This window comes from Narcine bancroftii, chromosome 1 (assembly GCF_036971445.1).
Source record: "Narcine bancroftii isolate sNarBan1 chromosome 1, sNarBan1.hap1, whole genome shotgun sequence".
NCBI classification, from domain to species: Eukaryota; Metazoa; Chordata; class Chondrichthyes; order Torpediniformes; family Narcinidae; genus Narcine; species Narcine bancroftii.
The window spans coordinates 132,072,436-132,087,201 of record NC_091469.1 but is presented as its reverse complement, the minus strand read 5'-3'; the positions used below and the strand labels follow the sequence as shown (position 1 = coordinate 132,087,201).

General features: G+C 41.2%; 1 protein-coding gene across 9 annotated transcripts in view; it reads right to left on the bottom strand.

Moving 5' to 3' along the window:
• irf2b (interferon regulatory factor 2b) overlaps positions 1 to 14,766 on the bottom strand; it is a 116,438-nt gene that overhangs the window by 30,664 nt on the left and 71,008 nt on the right. For 7 of the 9 annotated variants that reach the window (XM_069940146.1, XM_069940136.1, XM_069940157.1 and 4 more), the window contains 3 exons: positions 8,933 to 9,025; positions 3,757 to 3,856; positions 2,929 to 3,105 (listed from right to left, as the gene is read on the bottom strand). In XM_069940146.1, the coding sequence (XP_069796247.1) occupies positions 2,929 to 3,105; positions 3,757 to 3,856; positions 8,933 to 9,019 (364 nt within the window). In that variant the 5' untranslated portion in view covers positions 9,020 to 9,025. Of the gene's footprint in view, positions 1 to 2,928; positions 3,106 to 3,756; positions 3,857 to 8,932; positions 9,026 to 10,242; positions 10,401 to 14,766 lie in introns of all 9 variants that reach the window. The other 2 variants (XM_069940182.1, XM_069940193.1) reach the window with 2 other exon arrangements.

The window sequence follows — 14,766 nt, the reverse complement described above, 5'->3', positions numbered from 1 at the left end:
ATGGGGTGGGGGGGAGGGGGGGGAGAGGGTGACCCCAGTGATCTTTCTGCCGCTTTTATGGTCTTGTGGATTGACTTCTGATCCAAGGCTCTACAGCAACCATACCACCTGTAATGCAGTCAGCCAAGACGCTCTCGACAGAGCTCCTGTAGCAAGTTGACAGGATAGTGGCTGGTAGCTTTGCCCAGCTTAGCCTTCTAATGAGTGCAGTCATTGTTTTGCCTTCTTGACAAGAGACGTTAATGACCAGGATAGGTCCCTTCTTAAGTGGACTCCAAGGAACTTGGTGCTCTCCACTCTTTCCAATTATGGAGCCAATAATGTGTATTGGAGAGTGGTCGTCCATGGTCCTCCTGAAGTCCACAATAATCTCCCTTGAATTGTCCATGTTGAAACTCAGTTTTCTATTCTCACACCATTTCGTGATATTTTCCACTTCATCTTTGTATTTCGACTCATCGTTGTTGCTGAACAGGCCAACTATTGTGCCATCTGCAAACTTGATGACTCCTTTGAAGATGGACCTGGTGTTGCAGACACGGGTCAGTAGCGTGAACAAAGGTGGGTTGAGCACACAGCCCTGAGAGGTGTGCCAATGCTCAGCGTCATGATCCAGAACATTTTGCTGCCAACCCAGACAGACTGCAGTCTTTCCATTGGGAAGTCCAGAATCCAGTTCCAGAGAGAGGCGTTGAGTCGCAGCGAGCACTACTTCTCCACCAGTCTCTAAGGTATGATTATACTAAATGCCAAGCTGGTCAATGAACAGCAGCCTGGTGCATGAGGCATCATTTTCCCGGTGGGTCAGGACAAAGTGGAGGGACAAGGCTATGACACCAAGAATGGAACAGTTCCATCTGTAGACAAATTGAAATGAGTCTAGTATCTCTAGGAGGTGCGCTTTGATACGCACCATCTTCAGATGCTCAAAGCTTTTCATAATGGTGGAGGTTAGTGCCATTGGTGGTAGTCATTGAGGTTTGTTACAGTCACCCTCATTGGTACTAGGATGATGGTGGATGCCTGGAAATCCATGGGGACGTTGGACTGTTTCAATGACATGTCGAAGATCTCAGTAAGGACCTGCATAGTTCTGCACCACCCAACCAAATATGTTGTCTGTCCCGTGCTTTCTGTAGGTACGCACTAGATAGGATCTCCTCACTTCAATCAAGACTACGCAAGAGACCTCTTCTTCAGGGGAGGAGGAGCTTCCTTTGGCGTCAGCCTGTTCTTCTTGTCAAACCATGCGTATAAAATGTTCAGTCTGTCCAGAAGGGAGGCAATCATTGCCATTGATTTTCAAGGTTCTCCTGTGCTCTCTTATTGTTTTGATCCATTGCCACATGTGCCTCGCGTCGCCAAGTTGCCTCTGGATCCTCCGTATGTATCCATGCTTTCCCCCCCCCCCCACCCCCCGGATTGCACAGAAGAGTTCAGTCCTGGCTGATGTAGTGCCAACTTGTTTTCTGTCCTGAAGGCTACGTCTCGATGGCCCGGACCCCTGTGTACAACCTTGGTTTCTGGTTAGCCCTGGTTGTGAAGCATTTGAATTCCATTACATCCAAGTGGCCGCCTGCCTGAAACAGTTCCAGTCCATTGTCTGAAAGCACTCCTGTAATGCTGCTGTGTCCCACCCACCCCTCACCCCACCACTCGGCCATGTCCTGATATCCCTACGGACTGACTTTGTTCGTTTTTCCAGCGGTCTGTATGTCAGGGTTAGCAGGACAGATATTTGATCTGAGTCTCCATGTTGGGGCGAGAGGCAGCTTTGTAAGTCATCTAGGAAGGCCTCTCCTCTGGTGCTCCAAGATATTATTTGCAGAACTGCACAGAAATTACTAATGTACAGAGCATGACTTTAAAAATAACAAATAAGCTTGCAGATCAGTGAAATAGACACCTACAGGTATGAGCAGTTACGCACAACAAAAACATTTAGGTTTAGCTGTGACAGTGAAGGTGATGAACCAAAGTTCATCAATTTAATTGTATCCTATGTATCTCATTCTAATTGGTGATGTGCAAAATGAAGGATTACCACACTAGTTCAATTCATCGTTGACCCTACAACATCCGAACATCTGATCGACTTTTACTCAAGCCACTAAGCAATGCAGCAATTGATACAATTTATTGTCAACCAGAGATGTAGATCAGTTTCATTTTTCAGACTTTCTTCCTGTTTTTTAAGCTGCCACGTGAAATGCTTTGGATTTCTTTGCAATTAATTTCACATCTGCCCAATCTTAGTTACTTACCCCATTTTGCTTTGCAATTTATAACCTCCAACAAATTTTCACCAAACGCACTTACCTATTACAATCAGCTATTATAAAAAATGACAGTAACAAAATTTGTGTCAAGGGGTTGTTGAAAGAATCCTTTCCCTACCACCCCTCCCTAACCTGCAACCAGTGAACCAAGTTCAAGGTTCCTTTGTTATCACATACATATAAACACACAAAATGTGTTTACTTTTGTTTCCCTGTAAAGACACTGAGGCACCATTAGCCTAGTGCCCCTAGCAAGCAGAGAAGGAGAAGCAAAAGAAAGTCCCTTCAGAGTGTCCATTGTTCCTGCCATCTCCTCTGTGGCCTCTGCCCAGTTATCCAGAGATATTGAAGCAGATAACGAAACCATGTTCAAGAAAAAAAATTCAGAAAAGAGAAGCAATTGAAAAATTCAATAAGAGGCAGGTTGACACTGATTAACAGACAGATGATGGCTTCAGTGTCTACTTTACCTATCTTGTTGTTGAAAATATGCGTTTATAACCTAACAAAGCAGCATGAGGTTTATAAAAGATTAAAATGCCAAGCTTGAAGTTTACAATCGTACCTGAATACCCTTATTTCACTAAATTACTAGCACTCCAGTGACCATGGCATACTTGTTTTGAAACCTGTTCTTTAGTTCAAGTACCTTTCTTATTGGGCTTGTCAGCAGCTGGTAGCATTCTGTACACCCTGTATGCATTGCTCCCCTTTTTGATGCTCTTGTCCTTCACTTCTTCTATGTCGGGTAATGAGTTCATTGCACAGCGGAAATTGGCCTTCCATGTTTTGGGATCAGGTTTATCCACACCATGATGGTATTTTCCTGTCAGCACACAAATGAAAAAAGGAATATCCTTTTCAGCATCTGAGATTTTTTTTTTAAGTCGGTTGCCGATAAATAATTCAAGCTCTGTTGATTAAAATAAGCAGATAATTAATTCCCTTTCACGACATACAGAGCTGAAGTGTTTGTTGTTTCTCCTTCCACAGATTCTGCCTGCCCTGCTGAGTGTTTCCCCTATTCTTAGGTTTTCATCCAAAAAGATAATTTCCGGCTTATCAGGTTGGATACATGTCCAATGCTCCGTTCTTCCTTATTTGCATACATTTTTTAAAAAATTACATTTCTTTCTTTCTGGTTTCACCAAAGGTGTTGACAGCACAAAAGTATCAGATCCCAGCTCCTGTTCAAGTAATGTCACCTGAATATCAAGGGAGTTTGAACCTTTTTCAACTAAGCTCATTGCAGAAGGCAAAATGGCATAAGGACAGCAGTGGTAATGAGGGCAACAATTTTCAATTCATGCTGTCTGCCAGAAAATTTCAAAAGATTGGAAGAATCCCTCAGTGACACCAGCCTCCTGACAGAAGGATGTCTGATGACATTCAAACTGCTTAAAAGAAAACTTTCAATATATCACAATTTTATAAAATCACATTTGAATTATTGTTTTCACTCCTGCTATTGATCTACCTGTGTGAACTGCCCAGTTTTTAAACAATGGAGCGTCCTTCTCTACATCCCATCCATGTCGAGCAGCGTGCATCCATGGAATCTGAAAAATCTTCTTTTCCTGGAAAAGAAATACCATCATTCATTTAAAGGCAAGTAAACCATATCGTGTGAAAAGCTCCCATTCCCATCAGCTGGCAATCCACTTGCCAATCTCTGGCTGTGGTTAATTAAGGAGTGGTGAGCATATGGCATTTCGTGATTGGCAAAAGAGGGGAGTACAGTGGAATCGCTGATAGAGCGGTGGTCTCCCAGTGCCAGAGACTTGACTGTCCAAGCCTGACCTGCATGCTCCATCTCCCTGTGATTGCTTGGGTTTCTGTTGGGTTCCTTGATCTCCTCCCACATCCCAAAATGTAAGTTGACAGGTTAGTTGGCCCAAGAATGTAGGTGAGTGGTAGAATCTGATTGTGTGTTGGGGTGGGGGTTGGGGAGGGTTGATGGGAATCTGAGGGAAATAAACAGTGGGTTTAATGTACAATTTCTATAAAGGGAAGCCAATGGTCAGTTCAGGTTCAGTGGGCCGAAGGGCTTATTTCATTGCTGTATCGCCATAACTATGGTAACGACTATTTTAGTCTTATTCATGCTTGTCTCTAACATGCTTTGACAATGACAGCTCGATGACCTCTCTTCCTAACCCTCTCCACCTCAGCCTGTTAAAAGTGCTGTTTTGTTAGGTGTGTATGGGTGGCCTGCTTAACGTAGTGGTTAGTGCAATGCTATTACTGTGCCAGAGACCCAGGTTCAAGTCCAGTGCTGTCTATAAGGAACTTGTGTTTGCATGGGTTTCCTCCTGGTGCTCTGGTTTCATTTCCTCCCACCATCCAAAATGTTGTAGGTTAATTTGGGTGTAATCAGACAACATGGGTTTAAATGGCTGGAATCGGCTTTTACCATGCTGTAAATAAAATTTTTAATTTAATCAGTTTGTGGTTTCAATGCTCAAGAATACAATGAATGGGAAGAAATGCTGCCTTTCTTTGTTTCTCCTGTTGACCCTCTGACCTTTTATCATTCTGTCTGTTTCCAATTCTGTGGGAGAATTAATATAAGAAACTCCCATTATCTCTCTATGTTGTACTGTTGACTATTTCTGCAGTCACATTTTCTCCAGCATACCTGGGGAATAAATTGGCAGGCAGAGAAGTGGAGAACACAAGCACACTAGTTTTGTTTTCTCCATGGCCTCAGTCTCATTTGGTGTAACCTCAAGGTTGGCTCACCCTGATAAATAGAAATCGTGGAAAGGAGTACCACCTCAGGGTGATCAAAGCTAACAAGGGGGGCTGGAATCCTAACAACAACACCTGTTCTCACTGAGACCCATAAGAACACGAATGCACTAACACTTGTAGAGCCACTACCATGCAGCGCCAGAGACCTGAGGTCAATCCTGGCTTCAATGCTGCCTGTGCCATGTTTCCATGTTCTCCCTATGTCTGCATGGGTTTCCTCTGGGTACCCCAGTTTCCTCCCTCATCCCATAGATTGATATGCTACCTGGCACTCTAAACTGTTCTTGGTGCATAGGTGAGTGATTGTATCTGGGGTGGGGGGGGGGGGGGGGGGGGGGAGATGTTAATTAGAAAGAGGGAAGAATAAAAAATTGGATGAATGTAGGATTAGTGTAGATGTGTTGTTGGTGGTCGGTGTGGGCTTTGGGCAGAAGAGCCTGCTTCTGCTTTATATGTCTCTGCAACTCTCTGGACCACTGTAAGCGGTTCACAGATTTAATATGTACCTGTGATGATTTAGGCAGCTGTTCAAAAGCTTTGTTTTCTTGGTGATCCTGGTGACAAGTGGGTAGCCAAAAGCACAAGCAGGTGTGATCCAGTTTATTGGCTGGGAATTATAATCCGGCATCTTTTCAACTCCTGAATATACCAGCAAAAACATGCAGAAAAACAGAAGGGTGTTCCTCAACCATTAACACTGATCCTGGCAATATTTTTGCCCAAAAAGCAAACAACACCTTGCTTAATCCTGTAATCAATCCAAGGGAATTTGAAGCCAACAGACACCTGGTCAAAATTGTGGAAAGTAGGGAAGTAGGGGCTGGGATGAAATAGCTAATGAATAAAATAAATCTACATTTTTTAAATTTTGGGGGTAGCACGGTTGGCGTAAAACACCTTTGCAGCACCAGCAATTGGGACCATGATTTGAATCCCGCGCTGTCTGTAAGGAGTTTGTACACTCTCCCAGTGTCTGCATGGGTTTTCCCTGGGGGCTCTGTTTCCTCCCACCGTTCAAAATGTACTTGGGTCGTAGATTAATTGGGTGTATATTAGGTGGCACGGGCTCGTGGGCCAAAATGGCTTGTTACCGTGCTGCATGCCTAAATTTTAATTTAAAATATTGAATAATTCCAAAACCCATGGAGCAAAGACAAGACTCCCAGATAGGAAACAGAGCAATTGGGTATCGGAATGGCTGCCGTCATAGGAATGCAGGGATCTGACAAGTTTACCCGATGAACAACTCCTCATACATTCCTTCGTTGTGGCACTCTGACAAAGCAGCATTAAAATTTATCCAGTGACTGGACAAACATAGAAACATAGAAGATAGGAGCAGAAGTAGGTCATTCGACCCTTCAAGCCTGCTCCGCCATTCAACGAGATCATGGCTGATCTTAAAGTCCAGTACCCCGTCCCCGCCTTCTCTCCGTAACCTTTAATACCCTTATACTGAAGAAATAGATCTAATTCCCTCTTAAATATATTTAAGGAACCTGCCTCTACTGCCCTCTGTGGCAATGAATTTCACAGATTCACCACCCTCTGGGTAAAGAAATTCCTCCTCATCTCGGTCCTAAATGGTTTGCCTATTATCCTCAAACCATGGCCCCGGGTTCTGGATTTTCCCATCATTGGAAACGTCCCATCTGCATCCATTCTGTCCAGTCCTGCCAGAATTTTATATGTCTCTATGAGAACCCCTCTCAATCTTCTAAACTCCAGCGAGTACAATCCCAATTTGTGCAATCTTTCCTCAAGTCATTCCTGCCATTCCAGGTATCAGCCTGGTGAATCGCTTCTACACTCCCTCCATTGCAAATACATCCTTCCTTAGATAAGGTGACCAAAACTGCACGCAATACTCCAGGTGTGGTCTCACCAAGGCCCTGTACAGCTGCAGTAAGGTATCCTTGTTCCTATACTCAAACCCTCTTGATATGAAAGCCAACATACCATTTGCCTTTTTAACCGCCTGCTGTACCTGCATGCTCGCCTTCAGAGACTGGTGTACAAGTACTCCTAGGTCTCTCTGCACTTCCCCATCTCTTAATCTATTGCCATTCAAATAGTAATCTGCCCTCCGGTTTGTATTACCAAAGTGGATAACCTCACATTTATACACATTGTAGTGCATTTGCCATGTATCTGCCCAGTCCCTCAATTTATCCAAATCACACTGGAGCTTCCTGACCCCCTCTTCCGTGCACACAACCCCTCCTAGCTTAGTGTCATCTGCAAATTTGGAGATATTACATCCAATCCCCTCATCCAGATCATTAATGTAAATTGTGAACAGCTGGGGTCCCAGTATAGATCCCTGTGGTACCCCACTGGTCACCGCCTGCCACTCAGAAAATGAGCCATTTATCCCAACTCTCTGTCTTCTACCTGCCAGCCAGTTCTCAATCCACATCAATACTTTGCCCCCAATCCCATGAGCCTTGATTTTGGAAGCCAGTCGTTTATGCGGGACCTTATCGAAGGCCTTTTGGAAGTCCAGGTACACCACATCCACTGGCTCTCCCCCATCTATTTTACCTGTCACCATCTCAAAGAATTCCAATAGATTTTACCTTTTGTAAATCCATGTTGACTCCGTCCGATCCCTTCTCTGCTATTACATCCTTAATAATGGATTCCATCATTTTGCCCACTATTGATGTAAGGCTCACCAGCCTATAATTCCCCGCTTTTTCTCTACCCCCCTTTTTAAATAGTGGGGTAACATTAGCTACCCTCCAATCCATGGGTACTGATCCTGAGTCTATCGAGTTCTGGAAAATAATTCTTAAAGCATCTGCTATCTGAATGGCCACTTCCTTAAGTACCCTAGGATGTAGATTATCAGGCCCTTGGGATTTATCTGCCTTCAATCCCATCAATTTCCCCAAGACCATGTCCTTAGAGATCCTCCCTTGCATTAGTCTCTATGTTTCCCAACATCCTTGGGAGGTTATTTATATCCTCTCTTGTAATAACAGAACTAAAGTAAGAATTTAATTGGTCTGCTATTTCCTTATTCCCCATTATATATTCCCCTGATTCCGACTGCAAAGGACCTACTCTGGATTTCACCAATCTTTTCCTCTTGACATATTTATAAAAGCTTTTGCAGTCGGTTTTTATATTTGCCGCAAGCTTACTTTCGTAATTTATTTTTGCTCTCTTGATTAATCCCTTTGTCCTCCTTTGGTGCATCTTGAACTGCTCCCAGTCTTCGGTTGTGGTACTTTTTTTGGCCAATTGATATGCTCTCTCTTTGGACCTAATGCTGTCTCTAATTTCCCTTGTTATCCACGGTTGAGTCACCTTTTTTGGTTTATTTTTATGCCAAACCGGTAAAAACAATTTTTGCAATTTCTCCATTAGATCTGTGATTGCTTTCCATTGTCTATCCACAGTCAACTCGCCCATAAACACCACCCAATCAATCTTACTAAAATCCCATCTCATACCATCATAATTCCCTTTATTTAAATTCAGGACCTTAGTCTCGGTTTTAATTTCATCACTCTCCATGTCGAGTGAGAATTCGATCATATTGTGTTCGCTCCTACCCAAAGGGCCTCGTACAACAAGATTGTTGATTAGCCCCTTATCATTGCATAATACCCAATCTAAAATGGCCTGCTCCCGAGTTGGTTCCTCGACATATTGGTCTAGATAACTGTCCCGTAAACATTCAAGGAATTCCTCCTCCTCAATATTTTTACCAATTTGACTGAGGAGGAGGAATTCATTAGCTGTAATGAAACATTAGCTGTACCTTTGCATTAAAGCCACAAGTTACCACAAAACGTTTAAAACCAAAAAATTACATGCAGGAGAACTAAAGGAATTAATCCATAGCCTCAATTCACATTGTAGATTTTGGAAAATATAAGAGATCTTACCTTACTTAGCCATTTCAATCCAGGAATTTTATTGGAATTTATTTGCTCTTCTAGCCATGGCCGCATACGCATTCTTTCCACGGGCATTGCCACCTAGAAGGTACAGTGTCAAAATTAATCTCTTACTTTCACTCCACAGAAGGAAAATCTAGACACCATTAAAAAAAACATGTTCCCTTTGCTCTGCTCATTGAGGGACATCCCCAGGTCCAGAGAAGAGGAAGAAAGTAACTCGGGATTGAAAGCTCTGTTCCAGTAGATCTTGATCATTGCTGTGATTCTAAAAGGTTTGATAGAGCTGTTCAAATCTCCCTAATGATGCAAGAAGTGGATTTATGGCTGCTCAGCAGTGCAGCATTTACTACTGTTCTCCACAGGTCCAGCAGCTTGGATCGAAATTTGGATCTTTTCCCTGTGACTGCCTGGATTCCCTCTACCCTCGCCACCTCCTAAATGTTCCTATTTCTTCCCACATCCTATAGACATGGAAACAGGTTGGTTCATATAAACTTTCCCGGCACAGATGAGTTGCAGGAGGGTGGAGGTGGGGGGGTGGTGGGGAATAAATAGGCAAATGGGACTGATGGAATCTCTTTGAAAAGTGTCGCAGACTCAATGGGCTGAAGAGTTTCTTTCTGGCTTGTGAGGTTTTGGTGTCATTCATCACTAACTATATCATGACCTCTAAATAAATAGTTATTCAATTTTTTCCCCTAATTAAATGTTCCAAAGACATTGTTTAGCCCAGTGGTTTTCAAACTGCCCCCCTAAAGTCACATTCCACCTTAAGCAATCCCTATGCCATAAGTGCTCTGTGATTGGTAAGGGATTACTTAAGGTGGTATGTGAGTGGGAAGGGAAGGCTGCAAATCACTGCTCTAAACCCAATTGTTATTGAAATAATTTGCTTGAGAAAAATTGTTATTGGCCCATTTCCTTTGGAGTTATGAAACTGTGTACATAAGAGTCAATTAGGTATGATTAAAACAGTGGTTTTCAAACTTTTTCTTTCCACTTACATACCACCTTGAGCAATCCCTTACTAATAACAGGCCATTTATGGCAAAGGGGTTGTTTTGGGTGAAACGCGAGTTTAGGGGGATAGTTTGAAAACCACTGGTTTAGCCCTTCAGTTCTAATGGGAAGCTCCACCCATCAGCATTCAGAAATACATTTAAATTAGTTTAAATTGCAAAGCTTTTAAGCAGAGCCCCCACATTGCAACACGAGGGTGGGAAAATCTCTACTTCAATTTCTAAAAGGACTCTTAGACGATAGGAGAAAGTGCCCAAAGATGAAGAATTATCAACCTGAAATGTTAAAATTATTGCTCCACTGATGCTTCCCGATCAGCTGAGAATCCCCAAAATGTTTTGATTTCAAATGTTCAGAGTTATCATTGTTTTGGATTTGTAACTCTCTTCCAGATTTCCTTTATAGTTCTCTAAGCATATAATTCAGTTGAAATCTAGAGAATAAAATTTTGTTGATAAAAGAAACAATGCCCATAACAATATGCCACATAATATGGAAAGACATATTTGGATGTGGTTTAGATAAACTAATATTAATTTTCCTCAGTCTTTCTCTGATCTCATTAAGAGTGAACAGCGAGACCCACAGCAGCCAAATATTCACTGGAATATGGAATTTTTATGTCACTGTGAAGAGAAGAACAATCAATCAGATTAAATTTGAAAATGTCAAAACTCAAAAGTGGTGACCTGGGACTAGAAATAAAAATCCAGCAACAGGTTGTTCAAATATACCTTCAAAACAGTCAAAGATCCCATCTGGTTTGACAGAAGGAAAGCAAAAATTGTCCAGGTGCAGAATGACAGACTAATTTGGAGGCCGTAATTAAAACTTACTTGTACTTGTAAGATTGTCAGTGCAAAGGGATCTCTATTACAAATGATAAAAGAGATGGAAATCTCTGGAGGTGCAAAAAAAAAGACGATCAAAGCCAAAACCACACAATGCGACCAGCAACTGGTCCTCTACAGCATCCAATCCTCAGAAGTTTGGTACACACCCTAAACATTACAAATATGGACGATTTTAAGTTCTTTCAGTTATGAAAAATAGCTAATGAACAAATTTTGAATAAATATGCTTTGTGTTACAAGTCCTGAGGACTCCAAAACCAGCCAAAACAGAAATTCACCAGACATTGGCTAATTAAACAAAATTTGTTTTATTTTCTTAATACGGAATAATATGATCCATATTTAACTTATCACTATTTAGTTACTTAACCCCCTCCTAATTCAAGATGGTGTAGCAGGGACGCTACTGTTATAGCTCAAGGTATAATGTGGTTATAGCTCAAGGTTAAAGAAAGAAGACTCTCACACAAAAGGAGTGTAATCGACACCGACTTTATTGGGGACCAGCTCTGCCTTTTATAGGCAGCCGGCCGCAACACCACCGGTGCATGGCTTGAGTGGGGCTGGCTGCCAATTGGCTGTCCTGGATCGGCAGGTCCGGATTGGACTCCCTGCAATCTGTTGGCAGTGATTGGTCAATTTGACTGCTATTACTGCGGCCTATGGGAGCGGGTGTCTCATCCCACATGCTGGTTGCTTGATCGCCATGCTCGACAGCTGTTTCCTGTGTCGGCCCGCTCTGCAGGACTCGAGCCGCTACAATGGTTCTTTTTCTTTGTCCAGTCATTTACTGTTCACTTCTCCAAGTTCACTGATATCAGGCACCTTTCAGTAATGTGCACAGAATTTAACAGTCATTCCATTCAACAGGCTCTGGTCCCTTAACTTAAGTTGTTAACAGCCAGGAAGGTCTTTGGTGGGTGGAGAGAGATGTTCGTTGTTCATTGGACACGCAAGCTGATTTCCTTCAATCACCATCCAAAGTGTCTTTCTGAAGAAACGTGTCTTCTTCCAAGTTACCGCAAAGAGTTTTTCTTTTCCTCTGTTTCAGGAGAAACAGAACAAACAGCCACGACAGAGATTTCGAATAGGCCGAACTTGAACTCAAAACCTGTTTTGAAATGGGGTCTTTAGCAGGCTTTTCATTTGGCCATTCTTTTACCTACTGCTGCAGCTTTTATCTCCCTCTATCTGTTTCTGTCTCTAAAATGTTTTGTCTGCTTGTGAAAAATGACCTAAACCACCTTATTCTATTCTCCCTTTTTAAACATACTTTTTATTAAATTATTCCATTACACTCTCCCTTACAAAGGAATTTAAGCTTAGACAAGCAATCTGCGATCACTTTATTTGAACCTTTAATATGACTAATTTATGGATTACATTCTTGCAAAATCAAATTCCAGTTTAATTATCTCCTATTTTTATCCTTCTTATTCAAAAACACCAGAAGATTGTAGTCAGTAAATATCATTACTGGTTCATGGGTTGTACTCAGATACACATCAAAATTCTGCAGAGCGAGTATTAGATATAACAGTTCCTTCTCAATAGTGGAAATTGTTCCTTTGATAAACATTGATTTTTTTTTAAAGTAGGCAACTGAATGGGCAATTTCATTATCAGGTTTTTATAACACCATTGCACCCACTGCCCCCTCACTAGCATCCAAAATCAGATTTTAAAACAGGCACAGCATACCCTTTAAATTATCTAATGCTCTCGAACAAGATTTTGTCCACGCAAATTTCTCTCCTTTCTTCAAGAGATTGCTTAAAGGAAGAACAATTTCTGTAAAATTTCTGCAAAACTTCCTATAATATCCTTAAAAGCCTTCTCATTGCTTTGATGCCATTGGGAATGGGCACTTTCATTCCAACAGACACAATTTTGCTTTGACCAACTACATGTCCTAAACGCATCACAGTAGCATGTCCAAATTCACTTTTAGCTAAATTGACAGTTAAGTTTGCTTCAGATAATCTTGCAAATAATTTTTGCAATTCCACCAGATGTTTTTCCCATGTGTCACTTCTTATGACCAAGTTATCAATATAAGAGAGTGTATGTTTTAAACCTTGGATTACAGAATTTATTATCCTTTGGAACGTTGCAGAAGCATTTTTCATGCCAAAAGGTACCACATTATATTTGTACAAGCCTGATGGTGTCACAAATGTGGAAATATTCCATCCTCTCTGTTAGTGGCACATACCAGTAACCCTTCAAGAGATCCACCTTAGTAAGAAATTTAGCTTTCCCAATGTTATAAATACAATCATCAATTCTAGGAATGGGATAAGCATCTGTTTTGATTACTTTATTGACCTTCCTGTAATCTGTACAGAAGCTAACAGTTCTATCTGGTTTAAGTACCAGAGCACAAGGAGAACTCCAATTTGAGTTCGAAGATCTAATAATATCATTTTACTACATGTATTCCATCTCTTAATCCATGATTTTACTCTTTTCAATATTTATTCAATAGGGGTATTGTTTTATGGGACTCGCTTCTCCCACATCCACACCATGACAAATCACTGACGGTCTTTTTGGCACATCAGGAAACAAATTTGTATATTTCAAAAACAACTGCTTATGTTCTTGTGTTTTAAGATGGGCTAAATTTTATTCCAGATTTTCCAAAATTGTTGAATTAGAAAAGCACCCGTGGACTATGGTTTATTTAAGGTAACCCTCACAATATTCTGTTTCCATGATTTTATGATCCATAACTTCCTCAACCCTGTCAACAACTAACACCTCTGATACAGGCTGTTCTCAACTACCATTTTTCTCATAGTAAGGTTTCACATGTTGAATAGACATGGAGTATTTATCACATAGTTAACATCATTCAGTTTTGATTTTACTTCATATGGTCCATAAAACTTTGCTCTAAGACAACTGTCATCTGTTGGGAAAAAAATTAACACTTTATTTCCTGGCTTTAAATTCCTCACTTGAGTTTTCCTGACAAATAATCGCTTCATTTTGCCCTGAGTCATTTCTAAATTCTCCTAAGCCACCTTTTGTAATTGATCTTTAAATTTAGAAACATAACCTAGCTGAACATCCTCATTAACCCATTGTTCTTTTACCAACCGTAACAGTTCTATAACCTGATGCCCAAACACAATTTCAAAAGGGCTGAAACTTAATAAATCCTGAACAGCCTCCCTTGCTGCAAATAACAGTAAATTAATACCTTCATCCCAATCTTTCCCATTCTCCAGACAATAAATCCTCATCATAATTTTAAGAGTAGAATTAAATCTTTCCAAAGCTCCCTGAGTTTCAGGATGATACGCAGATGAAGTGATCTGTTTAATTCCAAGCTCATAAATCAACTGCTGAAATAGTCCTGACATGAAATTACTGCCTTGATCTCTCTGGATCTCGTTAAATTACCCAAAAACTGAAAAAATTTTCAAAGCCTTTACAACTGTTTTTGTCTTGATATTCCTCAATGGTATACCTTCTGAATATCTTGACACCATTTACATAATTTTTAACAAGCACTGATTCCCAGCTTTTGTTTTAGGCAGGGGACCCACACAATCCACAATAACCCAAGTGAAAGGTTCCCCAACAAGTTTGTAAGGGAGCTACCGGAGGGTTTCCCCACAACCTAACAAAGGTGACATCCTTCCTTAGACCTGGACAGAAAAATTGTTTCAAAATTTTATTCATGTTCTTCTTTACACTTAGATGACCTCCCAAAGGCCAAATTTTAAATTTTATTCTAATAAGCTTTTGGAATGGCCACCTGATGAATCACCACCCACTCTTTATTTGCAGGGACATCACAAGGCCTCCATTTCCTCATTAACAATTCACCATTCCAGTAAAATCCTCAGGGTATTTTCTTAATCTCCTCCTCATCCACAGCCTTCTCCCTCAAGACAGAGACAAGAATCTGTCTTTTGCTGCTCAATTAACTCT